The 12,785-nt window shown below is 31.3% G+C and overlaps 1 protein-coding gene and 1 pseudogene across 1 annotated transcript; both read right to left on the minus strand.

The window, feature by feature from the left end:
- Positions 1-504: 504 nt before the first annotated feature.
- On the minus strand, positions 505-3,036 carry LOC125846266 (uncharacterized). The gene is made up of 4 exons (XM_049525645.1): positions 2,675-3,036; positions 1,528-1,695; positions 1,188-1,423; positions 505-977 (listed from the first exon to the last, which is right to left on the minus strand). Exons 1-4 carry the CDS (start codon positions 2,960-2,962, stop codon positions 722-724), a joined length of 948 nt encoding a protein of 315 aa, XP_049381602.1. The 5' UTR covers positions 2,963-3,036; the 3' UTR covers positions 505-721.
- Positions 3,037-4,786: 1,750 nt separating this feature from the next.
- On the minus strand, positions 4,787-8,397 carry LOC125846274 (uncharacterized; annotated as a pseudogene).
- Between the last annotated feature and the right edge of the window lie 4,388 nt (positions 8,398-12,785).

Below are 12,785 nucleotides of genomic sequence, written 5' to 3' on the forward strand. Positions count from 1 at the left end.
TACTCTACTAATATTTTGTAACTCAACTTGTACTATTTAATTAATATTAATAAAAGTATAGGCTATTCGCCTTAATTTTTTTTTATTATTGTCTTCAAAAGTTCAAATTTAACTTTTAAAGTGTGAAATTTAAACTTTTATAGTTTTAAAGTTTGAATTTAAATTTTCAAACTTTTAAAGGGTGAAATTTAAACTTTTATAGTTTTAAAGTTTGAATTTAAATTTTCAAAGTTTTAAATTGTGAAATTTAAACTTTTATACTTTTAAAAGTTTGAAAATTTGTATTTAAAACTTTAAAAGTATAAATTTTTAAGTGTAATGTTCCTAATTTTTTAATTTTAATAAAAAAATATAATTTATAACGGTTGGACCCGGTTTCCGGTCCGGGACGGGTACACGTATTTTTTTCCGGAATTACCGGTTCCGGCCCGTGGTGCCCGGTTCCGTTCCGGTTCCGGAACGTCCCGGTCCGGTAGTTCCGTTACCGGTTCCGTTGCCACCCATAGATGGAACAAGGCTTTCATAACATAATAATTTCATCTTTCAGTGCCTGCTTTTATAGGAATTGCAGGGTCACTGCAGCAAAATATTACATGTAGTAGAGCACAACTAGGACATACTGAAGGTTACTATTCTTAGTAGTCGGAACTTGGAAAAACAACAACTACTTATTGGATTTTCTAGTCTTAGTAGATGGAGCAACAACAACAACAACGAGGCCTTACTGAAGCTTACTATTCTTGGTGAGGAATTCGAGCACGAGTTGATTAACTTCGTCAGGTAGTTGTTCTTGAACAAAATGGGTTCCTTCTGGTAAGTTAACTATCTGCAGATTGGGGACTAAACTTTTGAGGACTCCACTACTAATGTAATCTTCGATTCCTGGAAATTTGAGGAAATAATCTTTCTCTCCCTTGATGAACAGTGCTGGAACGTGAACGGTTGGATCTGTAATGTTGACTTGTTCATGCAGTGACCTATTGAAATAAACAACCAAGAAAAGAAAGGAAAAAAAATCAGGAAAGTGTTCAGTATTAATCAACCAGCAAAAAAAAAATGTTGCTGCACCAGCGTCAGATCCTCCAAAGATACACAGGCTTTGGAGGATCCGACACATACCCAATGGTATTTTTGAAGACTCTAAGCAACATAGAATAAAACATACAGTAGATGTTTGTGCATGATACCTATAGGGAACCTGCAAAGCAGTTCGGAATCCAGAGTTCTCATACAAAGCACCATATGCAGTCAGGTCTTCCTCAGAGAACCAAGGGGGTAGAGGAGTTGAAGGTTGCACAATGTCCATGATTTCCTGATCTTCATTGGCTATCGGTAATTCACTTCTGGAGAAAAGAATGTATACATTCTTCACTACTGTTTTGGCATCAAGACGACCAAAATCAGCTTCAGCTCTCCCAGGCACCTGCAAACAATTAAAATGTATACATCTCCAAGATTGACTAAGAGAGAGCTATAAATGATAATCATGACGGAAGAAAATTAGAGATAAAAAACATATTAACGTACCGCAAATCTCGAAATATAGAAGCCTTCAGGGAGGCCTTGTTTAAACTCAAGAGGTTTTGGAGGCAAAAATGGCACCCCCATAACAATAAATCCAGAGACTCTCTCCTTATGGAGAATGGAAAAATACGAAACGACAAAAGATCCAAAGTCTTTACCGACGAGAAAAACCTACATTATTGAGCAGGCACGGAGATGAGAATAGGAACAAAGATATAATCTTCAACTTATAACAACTAAAATTTCTATCCAAACAGCAACGTTATATGGTCGAGCTATAAAGAATTATGAGCTTAGGCCACCTAAGTTAGATTCTATTCCAATCACAAAATCTCTTGATAGTTGCTGAAGAGTCAATGCTTTGATTTTAATTCGATATATAATTTGTAATTTCTTCATTTTTGTCAGAACTGAAGCCCATATGTCCAATTCAACAAAACTGCTAGTTCAAATACTACATCAAACCTCATTGAACCCTCCTCCTTCCCCGGGAGTTTCATTTTTATGTACAAGAACAATGATCCGACGAGGTTAATCAACTCGTGCTCGAATTCCTTACTAAGAATAGCCAACCTTGAAAATCATCAGTAAGGCTTTGTTGAAGATTTTTCAGCAGTTTGGTTTGTTGCACCTGTCTAGGAAGTGTGAATGATCAGTCCATCTTTTATGGTCTGTCAAGTCTTGAACAAAGCCAATCTAAGCTACCGAAGTGTTCTAAAAATATAGTAATAATACGTTTAGAATACTTCAGTAACTTACACACTCTTTTTATTAATAACAGTATCATCCAGACTACCTTATGCACACCTCGACTAGTACTTAAAAGCATTCTTTCGATCCCCTGAGTTATTTCTAATTCTGAATTTAAATTCTAACACCTCCAACACTGTGTGGACAAGTAAAAAGGGTCATTTGGTATGTGTCCTTATACAAGCTGCATAGCAGACTTGTAATTCTTTACTACCCTATGTCTCATCTTACACTTTTTTTTTATAACTATGGTGTCCAGGCCAGTACCTCAACAAATTCCACGAAAACCTGTCACCTCCCACCAGCAATATCAACCAGATAATTATGATTTCTTCAAACACTAATCTAGTTTATAGTTATAAAAACTTCTTTTTGCAAAATTTAAGAAGATTAAAAGTACCTTAGAGATATTAAGAGCATCAAGAAGTGCAAGGAGGTCATTGTTCAGATCCAGAAATGTGGTTTTCTCGGGTTGGGTTGGTTGATCCGACAACCCATATCCTCTAAAATCGGGTGCAATAGCTCTGTAACCCGCTTTGGCTACAGCTAGCATCTGGTACCTCCAAGAATACCAAATTTCAGGGAATCCATGTAAGAACACCACAACTGGGGAAGACCCACTTCCAATTTCAGCTATATGAAGCTTTAGCCCATTCACTTCAATGTATTTGTGCTCTATTTCTTCCATTTTTTGATCTATTTGTAAGAAGATTGCTCAAGTTTGTTTGGGATTTTATAATTACTTTCAAAGCCTGAAGCAGATAGACTGAGTAAGAAAAAAAAGCATCTTTGCCCCAGCATAGCTGTGTGACAAGTACCTTTCATTAATTACAAGTCTCGAATTTGAGCTTTTAAGTATAAAACATCTTTATTAAAAAGCGTTTTACTTAAAAATGAAATTTTTAATAACAAGAATTTAGTTCGATTCTAATACGAATACGGATGATTATTTTAAGAAAAAAAAGCATCTTTGCAAAATACTATCAACAAATTCATAAAATTATTCCTGGCAACTTTTTGCTATACATAATTTTATAGTTGTCATTATTAGTGGAAGTTTAGACTAAAAATTCAAACTTTATAAATTTTAATAGTAATTAATTTTTATTTTTTTAAAAAAAATAAGTATAAAAATAACCGCATCTCGGCCGAATCATACCTAACCTTCTAGCTTCCCTCTAATTTTTAGCTCTGTTTCGTCTTAGTTAATGCATTTTATCTTTTTAATGTTTTAAACTAAAGTAATTATTTCTTATATTTAGAAATAATTTCTTTTAAACTTTTCATTGTAGTAATTTATAGCTACTTAAATAGTACAAATATCTTATATCTTATCTTTTATAAATTTCCAGCAAAGGTTTTATTTTTTTCTTTTAATTCTTATGTTTAGACAAGCATCTTCTAATAAAAAAAGACGAAAAAAATAATAGCAATAGTATATCACATTGACTTTATTTCATAATCGTGTTTTCCATTGTCTATTTTTTTCTTTATTGATTATAGGTTTGCCGGCCTAATTTCATTAAATGCTAGGTGGTGGGGTACAGGGGCGACTCAATGGTGTTAAAAAAAAGATATGTGCCTTAGGTCCCGAAATTTAAGGGGCCTCATTTTTAATAATAATAGGTTATAAGTTATTATTATTTTTAACAAATATTGAATACTATTTGTAGAAAAAGTAAATTTTCATGAAAAATGAAGGAATTATTAGAAGAAATTTGACATATTTGGAGTACTATATCTCATGATAAATAATTTAAAATAAGAATGGTTATATTATCAATTGAAAACTAGAACAAATCAATTATATAAAAGTTATTAACAATTTAAGTTTAAGGCTCAGTTTGATTTTTGCTTTAGGCCACTAATATGCTTGAGCCGCCCTGCCCCTGGTGGGGTATCAAATGATGCGAGTTAATATGGACAATTATTGACTAGTTCCAAAGTTATATGAATTGTAATGAATTAACAGGTGAGTTATAATTTCATCTGATCAGTTTCTTGTAGGGCAATATATAAGAAAAAAAACAGTGTCTAACAATTTTTTTTAAGAATTATGACTATAGATATAATATATCAAATAAAATTATCTTTTTCATAATAGGGCAAATTTTGTATGATATTCTGGACGTTATCATATATCTGTCATCTTCTTTGACGAAGGCATGTCTCAAGAAAATCCTTACTAATTAGAATATTATTAAAGAATCATACGTTAAGTTTGTGAAGCAAGTGAGTTATTTTTTTTTGTTAAGCAAGTGAGTTATTCATTATCCTGTCTAAGACAAGTTCAATTAGTATGTATTTATTTGCCACTTAATAATCACTTTTATCTAATTTTGTAAAAATAAAAGGTACGTTTATCCGTCTAGATTTCTACTTGTTTTTGTTTCTAATGTAATTGTGTAGTTAATTGGAAGCTATAGGTACACACAACCAATAATACTGGCACTAAACCAGGCTATGACGCTCATGACAGAAGGTAAGCCTCGGAATAGAGGTGCACATTATACCTTAGGTAAATTCCCCGTTAGACGGAAAGAAGAAAGTTAGGATCTTATAAGCATGAATTCAAAATCACGTTGAGACGTCTTTGGATTAAAATCCAAGAAGGCCTAAATCCAAGCCAGACAACACCTTAACAGTTAGACCAAAATAATTTTAAACTTGTTGATGTTGTATAATTTTCGACGAAAGAGATATTCAGATGAATCTCCTTGCACACCCATAATTTTAATAAAAGATGGACTGATCATTCACGCTTCATAGACAAATGCAACAGATCAAACTGTTGAAAACTCTTCAACAAAGCCTTGCTGATGATTTTCAAGATGGGCTATTCTTAGTGAGGAAGTCGAGCACGAGTTGATTGACCTCATCAGGTAATTGTTCTTGAACAAAATGTGTTCCTTCTGGCAAGTTAACCATCTGCAGATTAGGGACTAAACTTTTGAGTCCTCCACTTATGTAGTCTTGGACTCCTGGAAATTTCAGGAAATAGTCCTTCTCGCCCGCGATAAACAGTGCTGGAACATGAACTCTTGGATCTTTAATGTTGGCTTGTTCATGCATTGACCTCCTATTGCATAATGAAATTCATCATCAACAAGAGGAAAAATATGATATAAGGAAAGCGGTCAGTTAGCCATGGAATTAATTTATAAAACTCAAATTTTCAGTCAATTCATGAATGTTAGACACACAATGGAGCAACGAGGCTAGCACTTCAGCTTAATTAGTATTGTTTATAATAACTTTGTGTAACATATGAGTGTGAGATAGAGAAAAGCTGCCGTGGTACCTATAAGTAACCTGCAATGCAGTTCGGAATCCAGATTTTTCGTACAAAGCTCCATATGCAGCCAGGTCTTCCTCGGAGAACCAAGGGGGAAGAGGAGTCTATGGTTGCACAATGTCCATGATTTCCTGATCTTCATTGGCTATTGGTATTTCACTTCTGGAGAAAAGAATGTATACATTCCTCACTACAGTTTTAGCGTCAAGGCGACCAAAATCAGCTTCAGCTCTCCCAGGCTCCTGCAAAGAAAATCTATTGGAGATCAAATAGAGATAGGATTGATATCATGGAGAATGTAAATCAGAAAGCGAAAACATACCCTCCAACGTGAAACATAGAAGCCTTCGGGGAGTTTTTCAGAGAAATTGGCAGGTTGTGGGGGCACAAATGGCACTCCCATGGTAATAATTCCGGAGACTCTCTCCCCATGGAGAAGAACAAAACGGGAGAGGATAGCATATCCAAAGTCTTTGCCAACAAGAAAAACCTACATTATTGGGCATACAAAGAGATGAAAAGACACACGCCATAAGAGATAGAGAGAGCGAGAGAGGACAAAGGGAACAAAAAGCACCAACATATATGTTCTTATTTCACCTAAAATTACCGAGAACAAGGAAAAAGATCATTTTGGTTGAGTTATAACTATATGTAAGCTTTAAATTAAGAATAACTATAGTTTTGTATAAACTTAGGATGCAAGTTAACAAAATACAATATCCGAATAACTAAAGTTATAACAAGCTTGAGATTATGTTGCAATTAACTAGAGCAATAATGCAAATAGATTCACTAAAATCCTAGTGTATTTAATTATTAAAGCTAAAAAAAGGCTAGTTTCTGTTTATGCTTACTCAAGCAGTCTAAACATATTCGTCCTAGTTCATTTGCAATAGACAACTTAGGTTCCCCTGTAATAATGATAGCGCGTCATTCCTTGAATCGTAAAACATTTGATTTTGACACTTAGCATCTTCAAGCACTCTTACAGACCTCCTAACTAACATTTTCGACTTCTTCTTTTTTTGTTCTTTTAAGTTTTAACTCCACCAATAGCATCAGTGCTAAGTGTGCCTTGGTGCAAGTTCCATAGCCCAGTTTTCCTTTTTTACTTATTTCCTCCATTCCAAAAAAAAAAAAAAAAGAATGATACCAATCATCATTGAGTAGTCAATCAATATTCCCTTTTGGCTTTCAAGCTTCTTTTTTCTAAAGAAAATTAACTGCAATTTGATTTATACAACTACTACTATCTCAAGTAATTGCAAAAGATATTCTATTTTATTCCAAAAGTAACAGAAAATGGCAGCTGAATAAAAAAAAGAAAAAGATGCAGGCCATCAATTTCGATCCAACCTTCTTTTGTTACAATAATCGTGGTATCCAGACTACCTTAGCACCTCGACTAATTTCACGGGTACCTTCTACCTATAACTATAAGACCACGGATACCTGCTACTCCCAAGCACAGGTACCCTTTTTTGCCTCAGCTGAGTTTTGAACCCAAGCCTCAAAAATCTTAAAAGTAGTTTAGTTGGTTTACTACCTAAACTTTCACCTGCATGGTTAATGCTGATTCATTTAAAAACAAAAAAACTTGAGACTCGACCCAACCTTGTTGTTTACCGAAGGAGAGTGACTCTCTCATAAAAATCTCAGAAGATTGAATGAATACCTTAGAGATGCTGAGAGCATCAAGGAGCGCAAGGAGGTCACCAGGGGCGGCTCTTGCTTAGAAAAATTTAGGCACATGCCTTAGGCCCCCAATTTTGGGAGGCCTCAAATTTTTACCAAGAACAAATTATGTGTTTTTATTTTTATAAAAATAATAATTATTTATAATAAATTATTTTATAATCCTTAACTCCACTCAAATAGAAGAAATCAAGAAAACATTGTTTTGTCTTATTACATTTCTAACATTCACATTATTTATTTATTCTAAAACTCCTTTTTCACTCTTTTTCTTCAAATCTTTGATAAGTTAAAGTAATACTCTATCAGAAATCTGAATCATTAGTCGAACAGTGTTGAACAAAGTGAATCGCAATTTTTTTTTACTTATATTTTCAATCAAAGTTAGGTATATCAAGTTATCAACATCTTGAATCAGATTCTATGGTTCTAACTCTTATTTTGCTTAAAGTTTGTCAACTTATTCCGTAGAGAATTATGTAACAATTCATATAATGATTGCTTTAGTAAAAGGATATTTTTTCGTATTGAATTGATAAAATCTTCTAAAATTAATTAAATTTTTTTAAAAAAGTACTCAAATAAATCATCTATTAAAAAGGTGAAGTAATAATGTGCATCTAAACAATTAGAAAAATAATTTTTAAATAAATATGTATGAAATTTTTTAGGCCTCAAAGAAAATTTCGCTTTAGGCCCCCAGTTACGTTGAGCCGCCCCTGGAGGTCACTGACAAGATCGAGAAATGTGGTTTTCTCGGGTTGAGTTGGTTGATCCGATAACCCATATCCTCTAAAATCGGGTGCAATAGCTCTGTAACCCGCTTTGGATACAGCTATCATCTGGTGCCTCCAAGAATACCAAATTTCAGGGAATCCATGTAAGAACGCCACAACTGGGGAAAACCCACTTCCAATTTCAGCTTTAGACCATTCATTTCAACGAATTTGTGATCTATTTCTTCCATCTTTCTCTTTAAAACTTTCAGTATGTTGAGAACTGAGGCACCAAAGTGACCGACTTTGGAAATGTCAAAAAGTTGGAGATTCAAAGTTGATACTTCCTCAGTCCAATTTAGCTCACAACTTCCCAAATTTGGAGATTCAAATAAATTTTTGCTACATCCTAACTTTTTATATAGTGTATAAAAAAATATATTAATTTATTAATTATTGTGAATTGTAATTTTTATATACTTAAAAATATTTTATGTTTGATTTTATGTAAAAAATAAATTTAGATTTTTGAAATTCAAGTTTTACAACATAACTTGAGATAGAAAGAATTGTTTAGCATCGTACCTAAATATTAATGAAATATGAGTATAATTTATTTAAGAGGAAAAAGTAGTTTATTATTGGGAAAATTGTATGAAATAGCAAACTATTAATTCAAATTAAATGTTATAGTCATAGTTTATTTTAATTGTAATTCGCAACAAACATCTCTTTTTTTTGCCATCTGATTCGGTATACAATTAGTCATTTTCGGTATACAATTAGCCATTTTATAAATTTCGGTATAAAATGTATAAAATGTGTTTGTGTTTGTATAAAGCGAGAGAAAAGTGTATATACAAATACAAATACATATATTTTTGTCCTATACTTATAATTATACAAATTACAATGTATAAATGAATTTATACAAAACTGAACAATTTGTATAAAATTGGATGTTTGTAGGAAATTATACAAATCAAAAGCTCCATAGCAAACATAAAATTTGTTATGGAGCGTAATTATGCAAACTATAGTTATAACATACAAATATGATTTTTATGTTTGCTATATGTGAAAGTTGCTCTTTATTATTTATCTTTATAAATATGGATAATATGAATTATATAGTATATTTATTATTTTCCATCATTTTTATATGCATGGGAAAGAAATTAAAGCACCAATTAAATGGAATGAAATGAATACTAACTTGTCCAATTTCTTGAATTGGAAAATTATGATTTTTTTATTTTATATTTGGGAATAAGATAAAGTTCATGTTTGTTCATCATTACTAAACTAAGATTGATAAAATAAATTGTTTCTATTATTTAAAGCAAGAATTTTTGAATTTTAATTAATCAAGTTTGAAAGTGAACATTTAAATGATACAGAAAAAGAAAGAAAGATAGTAATATCAACAAAGTAAAAGTCGGAGGGTTCTCTTTGGTTGTATTTTTTCTGAATAATTGACTAGTTTTAATCTCTCTTTTTCCTTTAAATAAATCATAAAAAAATTACCATAGTCAACCAATATTTACATGTAAAGAGCACTCCAAGGAATCATAACTTAAGTGTTAGTTATTTCGACCTCAAAACCAGGAAGAAAAACACCAAGCCAGTTACATATTTTCTTAACTATACTACTGCACTTCGTAGCTTTCCTATAGCCTTTTACTTGTTTTATCCAAATTTCAATAATCTTCTTCTTTATTTGTATAACAACTATATCCATATTTACATTTATTCCCTTGAAGTGTTTCCAATTTCATGCTTTTCATGTGTGGTAGATCCTTGCTCCCGGAATTGTTGTTGTCAACTCTTTTTCGAATCGTCTTCATTGTCTCTCTTTTATCTATTATAAACATGGTTGCACCTATTTCCTCTACACTCTGCAACCTGACCATCTTTCCAGCTCTGTTTTCACTGTTATTGTCCACCTACATTCAAAAAATAGATGTCAGTGAGAATTGAGATTACTTTTTGTTATCATCATATATACAACATGTTATATCGTCCTCTGAAATATATAGCTTGTTCATTCTCTTTTGTCAACAATCTCTCATGCTTTGTCAGTCATAGTATGAATTTGTTTCTAGGTAGTAGAATAGAGCTCCATACAGACCAAATTCCTTTATTTTAATTTGTTACAATTTATTTTTTTGCGTTTTTAGACATTTTTATTTTTGTGTAGTTCTAGATATAGAATTTGACTGTTTGAGTACAATAAAGGATAATGCTTGTCAGGTTTTTATAAAAGTTCATATTGTTTAAATGATTATCAGTTTGATTTATTTCATTGAAAAAGTCTATGGTTTGAGTTTATATAGTTCTATAAAAATGAAATATATAAAAACAAAAAAATGTAATTTTCATTTCTTCATTATTATTTCTTACTTGTAATTAGGGGTGCGCATCGGTCAGTTCGATTCGGTTTTATGTGTTATTGGGTTTATCGATTTTCGGTTTGTAAATACGTCAAATCGATAACCAAACCAATAACATTTTTCTTATCGATTTTTGGTTAATCGGTTTATGCTACTTAACGGTTCGGTTTTCGATTTAACCAATAAGAAAATACTCATATATATGAATATACACGATAAGAAAATTTTCATATAAACCATATGATTTTTCCAGCATTTCGCATGAAAGTAATAATCATAAGAGTAACAATCATTTTTCTTGCAAGTTTAGATACATTCAAAGGAAAAAGTGTGAAAGTAACAATCATTTTTAAGCAAGTCTAGGCAATTGGCACATTCAAGTTAGAAGTGTGCTTGCAATTACAGAATGAAACAATAATTAGGGTTATAAGTAATGGTGAGATTAAAGTAATAGGGTTTGTAAAATGTTATATAATTAGGGCTTACTGGTCTAGGGATAAAATAGTAAATTTAGTATAGTTTTATTGGGTTATTGGTTTAACCATTAACAAAAATCATAAAACCAGAAACCGAACCAATAACCCAATAAAAAATTTTGCAAAACCGTTTAAAAACCGTTAGCCCAATAACCCAATATCAATAAATCAATAGTGTTTTTTTCGGTTCGATTTATTGGTTAAATCAATTTTTGCACACCCCTACTTGTAACTAAGTAGAATTCAATTATACTTATAACTCACAATAATCGTTTAAGTTGATAAAAGAAAAAACAAATATCAATGAATCCAATTGATATTACTTTTTTAAATTGCAGCTAAACAAATCAACCTTTCGTCATTAATTTTCCTAGTCGAATTATATATTCATATTCATATTCATAATTGATATGTTTTCATAAATCTCGAACCCTAAATTCCAAATTCAAAATCAATTAAAATATTTTCACAAATAATTAAAATTCAATTTCTTGAATACTTATAAATTCGTTTAATGTGTTATGACTTTTAGTAACTTTATTAATACTTTTTTTGAAACAATCACATTCGCACATGTAGTTAACTTTGAAAATTTCAGGAGCATTATATAAGTTAATTCCTTAAATATTTATTGATTCATTTTAAATATGCTTGGACTTTGAGAAACTTTTCAAACAATCAAATTCACACCTGTGGTTAACTACTAGATGAATAATGCATGTGTGCGCACGGGCCCAATATTTATCTCTTTCTATATCTAAATATATTATTTATACATCACATAAATTGAAAATCATCATACCAAAAATTATTATCTATTTCCTAAATTCATTTAGATGAAATAAATTTTTACGAAAAGTGAGTGAATGAACACATTGTTCGAGTTCGCTGTTAAATTGGTGTAGCATCACATGAGAAACCATCATCAGAATCTTCTCGATCCCCGGATCGGCTATCAATAGCTCCCTCGGGCTATTCATCTGTAGCTAGTCTATCTTCGGCATGGCGGAAAATATCCGAGAAGAAAATATAAAGAGAAAAGCAAGTAATGGGAATCACTACTGAGTCCGAGAACCGTCATAGATAAAATTGATACAAATAAGCCATTATTCTAGTAAATAAGTAAAATAGGCTAGTGTAGAATTTTTTTCCTTTTTATCCTATAGTTCAAACAATTTCCGTTTGTCTGTTAACGTTTATATTTAATATATTTTTTTAACTTATAAAGTGTAAGTTTTTGTAACGCTATATAAAGTGGAAGAAAAAATTATGTTTCCAAAAAAATATTTTTTCCATTTTACATTAAATTGTGTCTCTTTATGCTGCTTTTGTAGTGTTTGTCATACAATTATATTGATTTGACATATCATAAAAATGAAAAAAATATATTAAATTATGTATTCTTATTTTTTTTTAATCTGAAAACTCCTTCAATCTCTATTTAAGGAGTTCAAGCATAACACCTTCAACATCTTTAATCTTTTATTTTTCTTCATTTCAATCACAAAAAAATGTCATCTGAACCAAAAGTTAGAGTTTTAGTTTATTGGGATGGCGAAATTATACATGACGAAAATACAGTTTATTATAATTGCTTCCAAACACAATGCTAAATATCAATTAATGTCCAATATCATTAATTTCTTTCATCAATTTATAAAAGAATGGGTAATAAATAGTACTGAATATAATTTGATTATGATCGAAAAATACCCTACTTCATTTTTATCACAAGGACAAGTAAATTTTGGAGAGTGGATTATCTATAATGACGAATTGTTGACCAACTTTTTGAGGGTTCCAAATGTCTACATAGATCAAATCAAGTTAACAGTACTTGAAATCTATGTTAGAAAGGAGCATAAGACTAGTCAACAACGTTTTCCTTTATCGACCGAAATCCATCCTCAATTAGAAAATTGTATGTCACGCC

This window comes from Solanum stenotomum, chromosome 12 (genome assembly GCF_019186545.1).
Source record: "Solanum stenotomum isolate F172 chromosome 12, ASM1918654v1, whole genome shotgun sequence".
Taxonomy (NCBI): Eukaryota; Viridiplantae; Streptophyta; class Magnoliopsida; order Solanales; family Solanaceae; genus Solanum; species Solanum stenotomum.

Coding starts and splice junctions, on each gene's coding strand:
- LOC125846266 (XM_049525645.1), bottom strand. CDS start 2,962: ATGGAAGAAATAGAGCACAAATACATTGAAGTGAATGGGCTAAAGCTT. Junction 1,696..2,674: donor ATGCTCTTAATATCTCTAAG/GTACTTTTAATC, acceptor TCAATAATGTAG/GTTTTTCTCGTCGGTAAAGA. Junction 978..1,187: donor GCTTTGCAGGTTCCCTATAG/GTATCATGCACA, acceptor TTATTTCAATAG/GTCACTGCATGAACAAGTCA.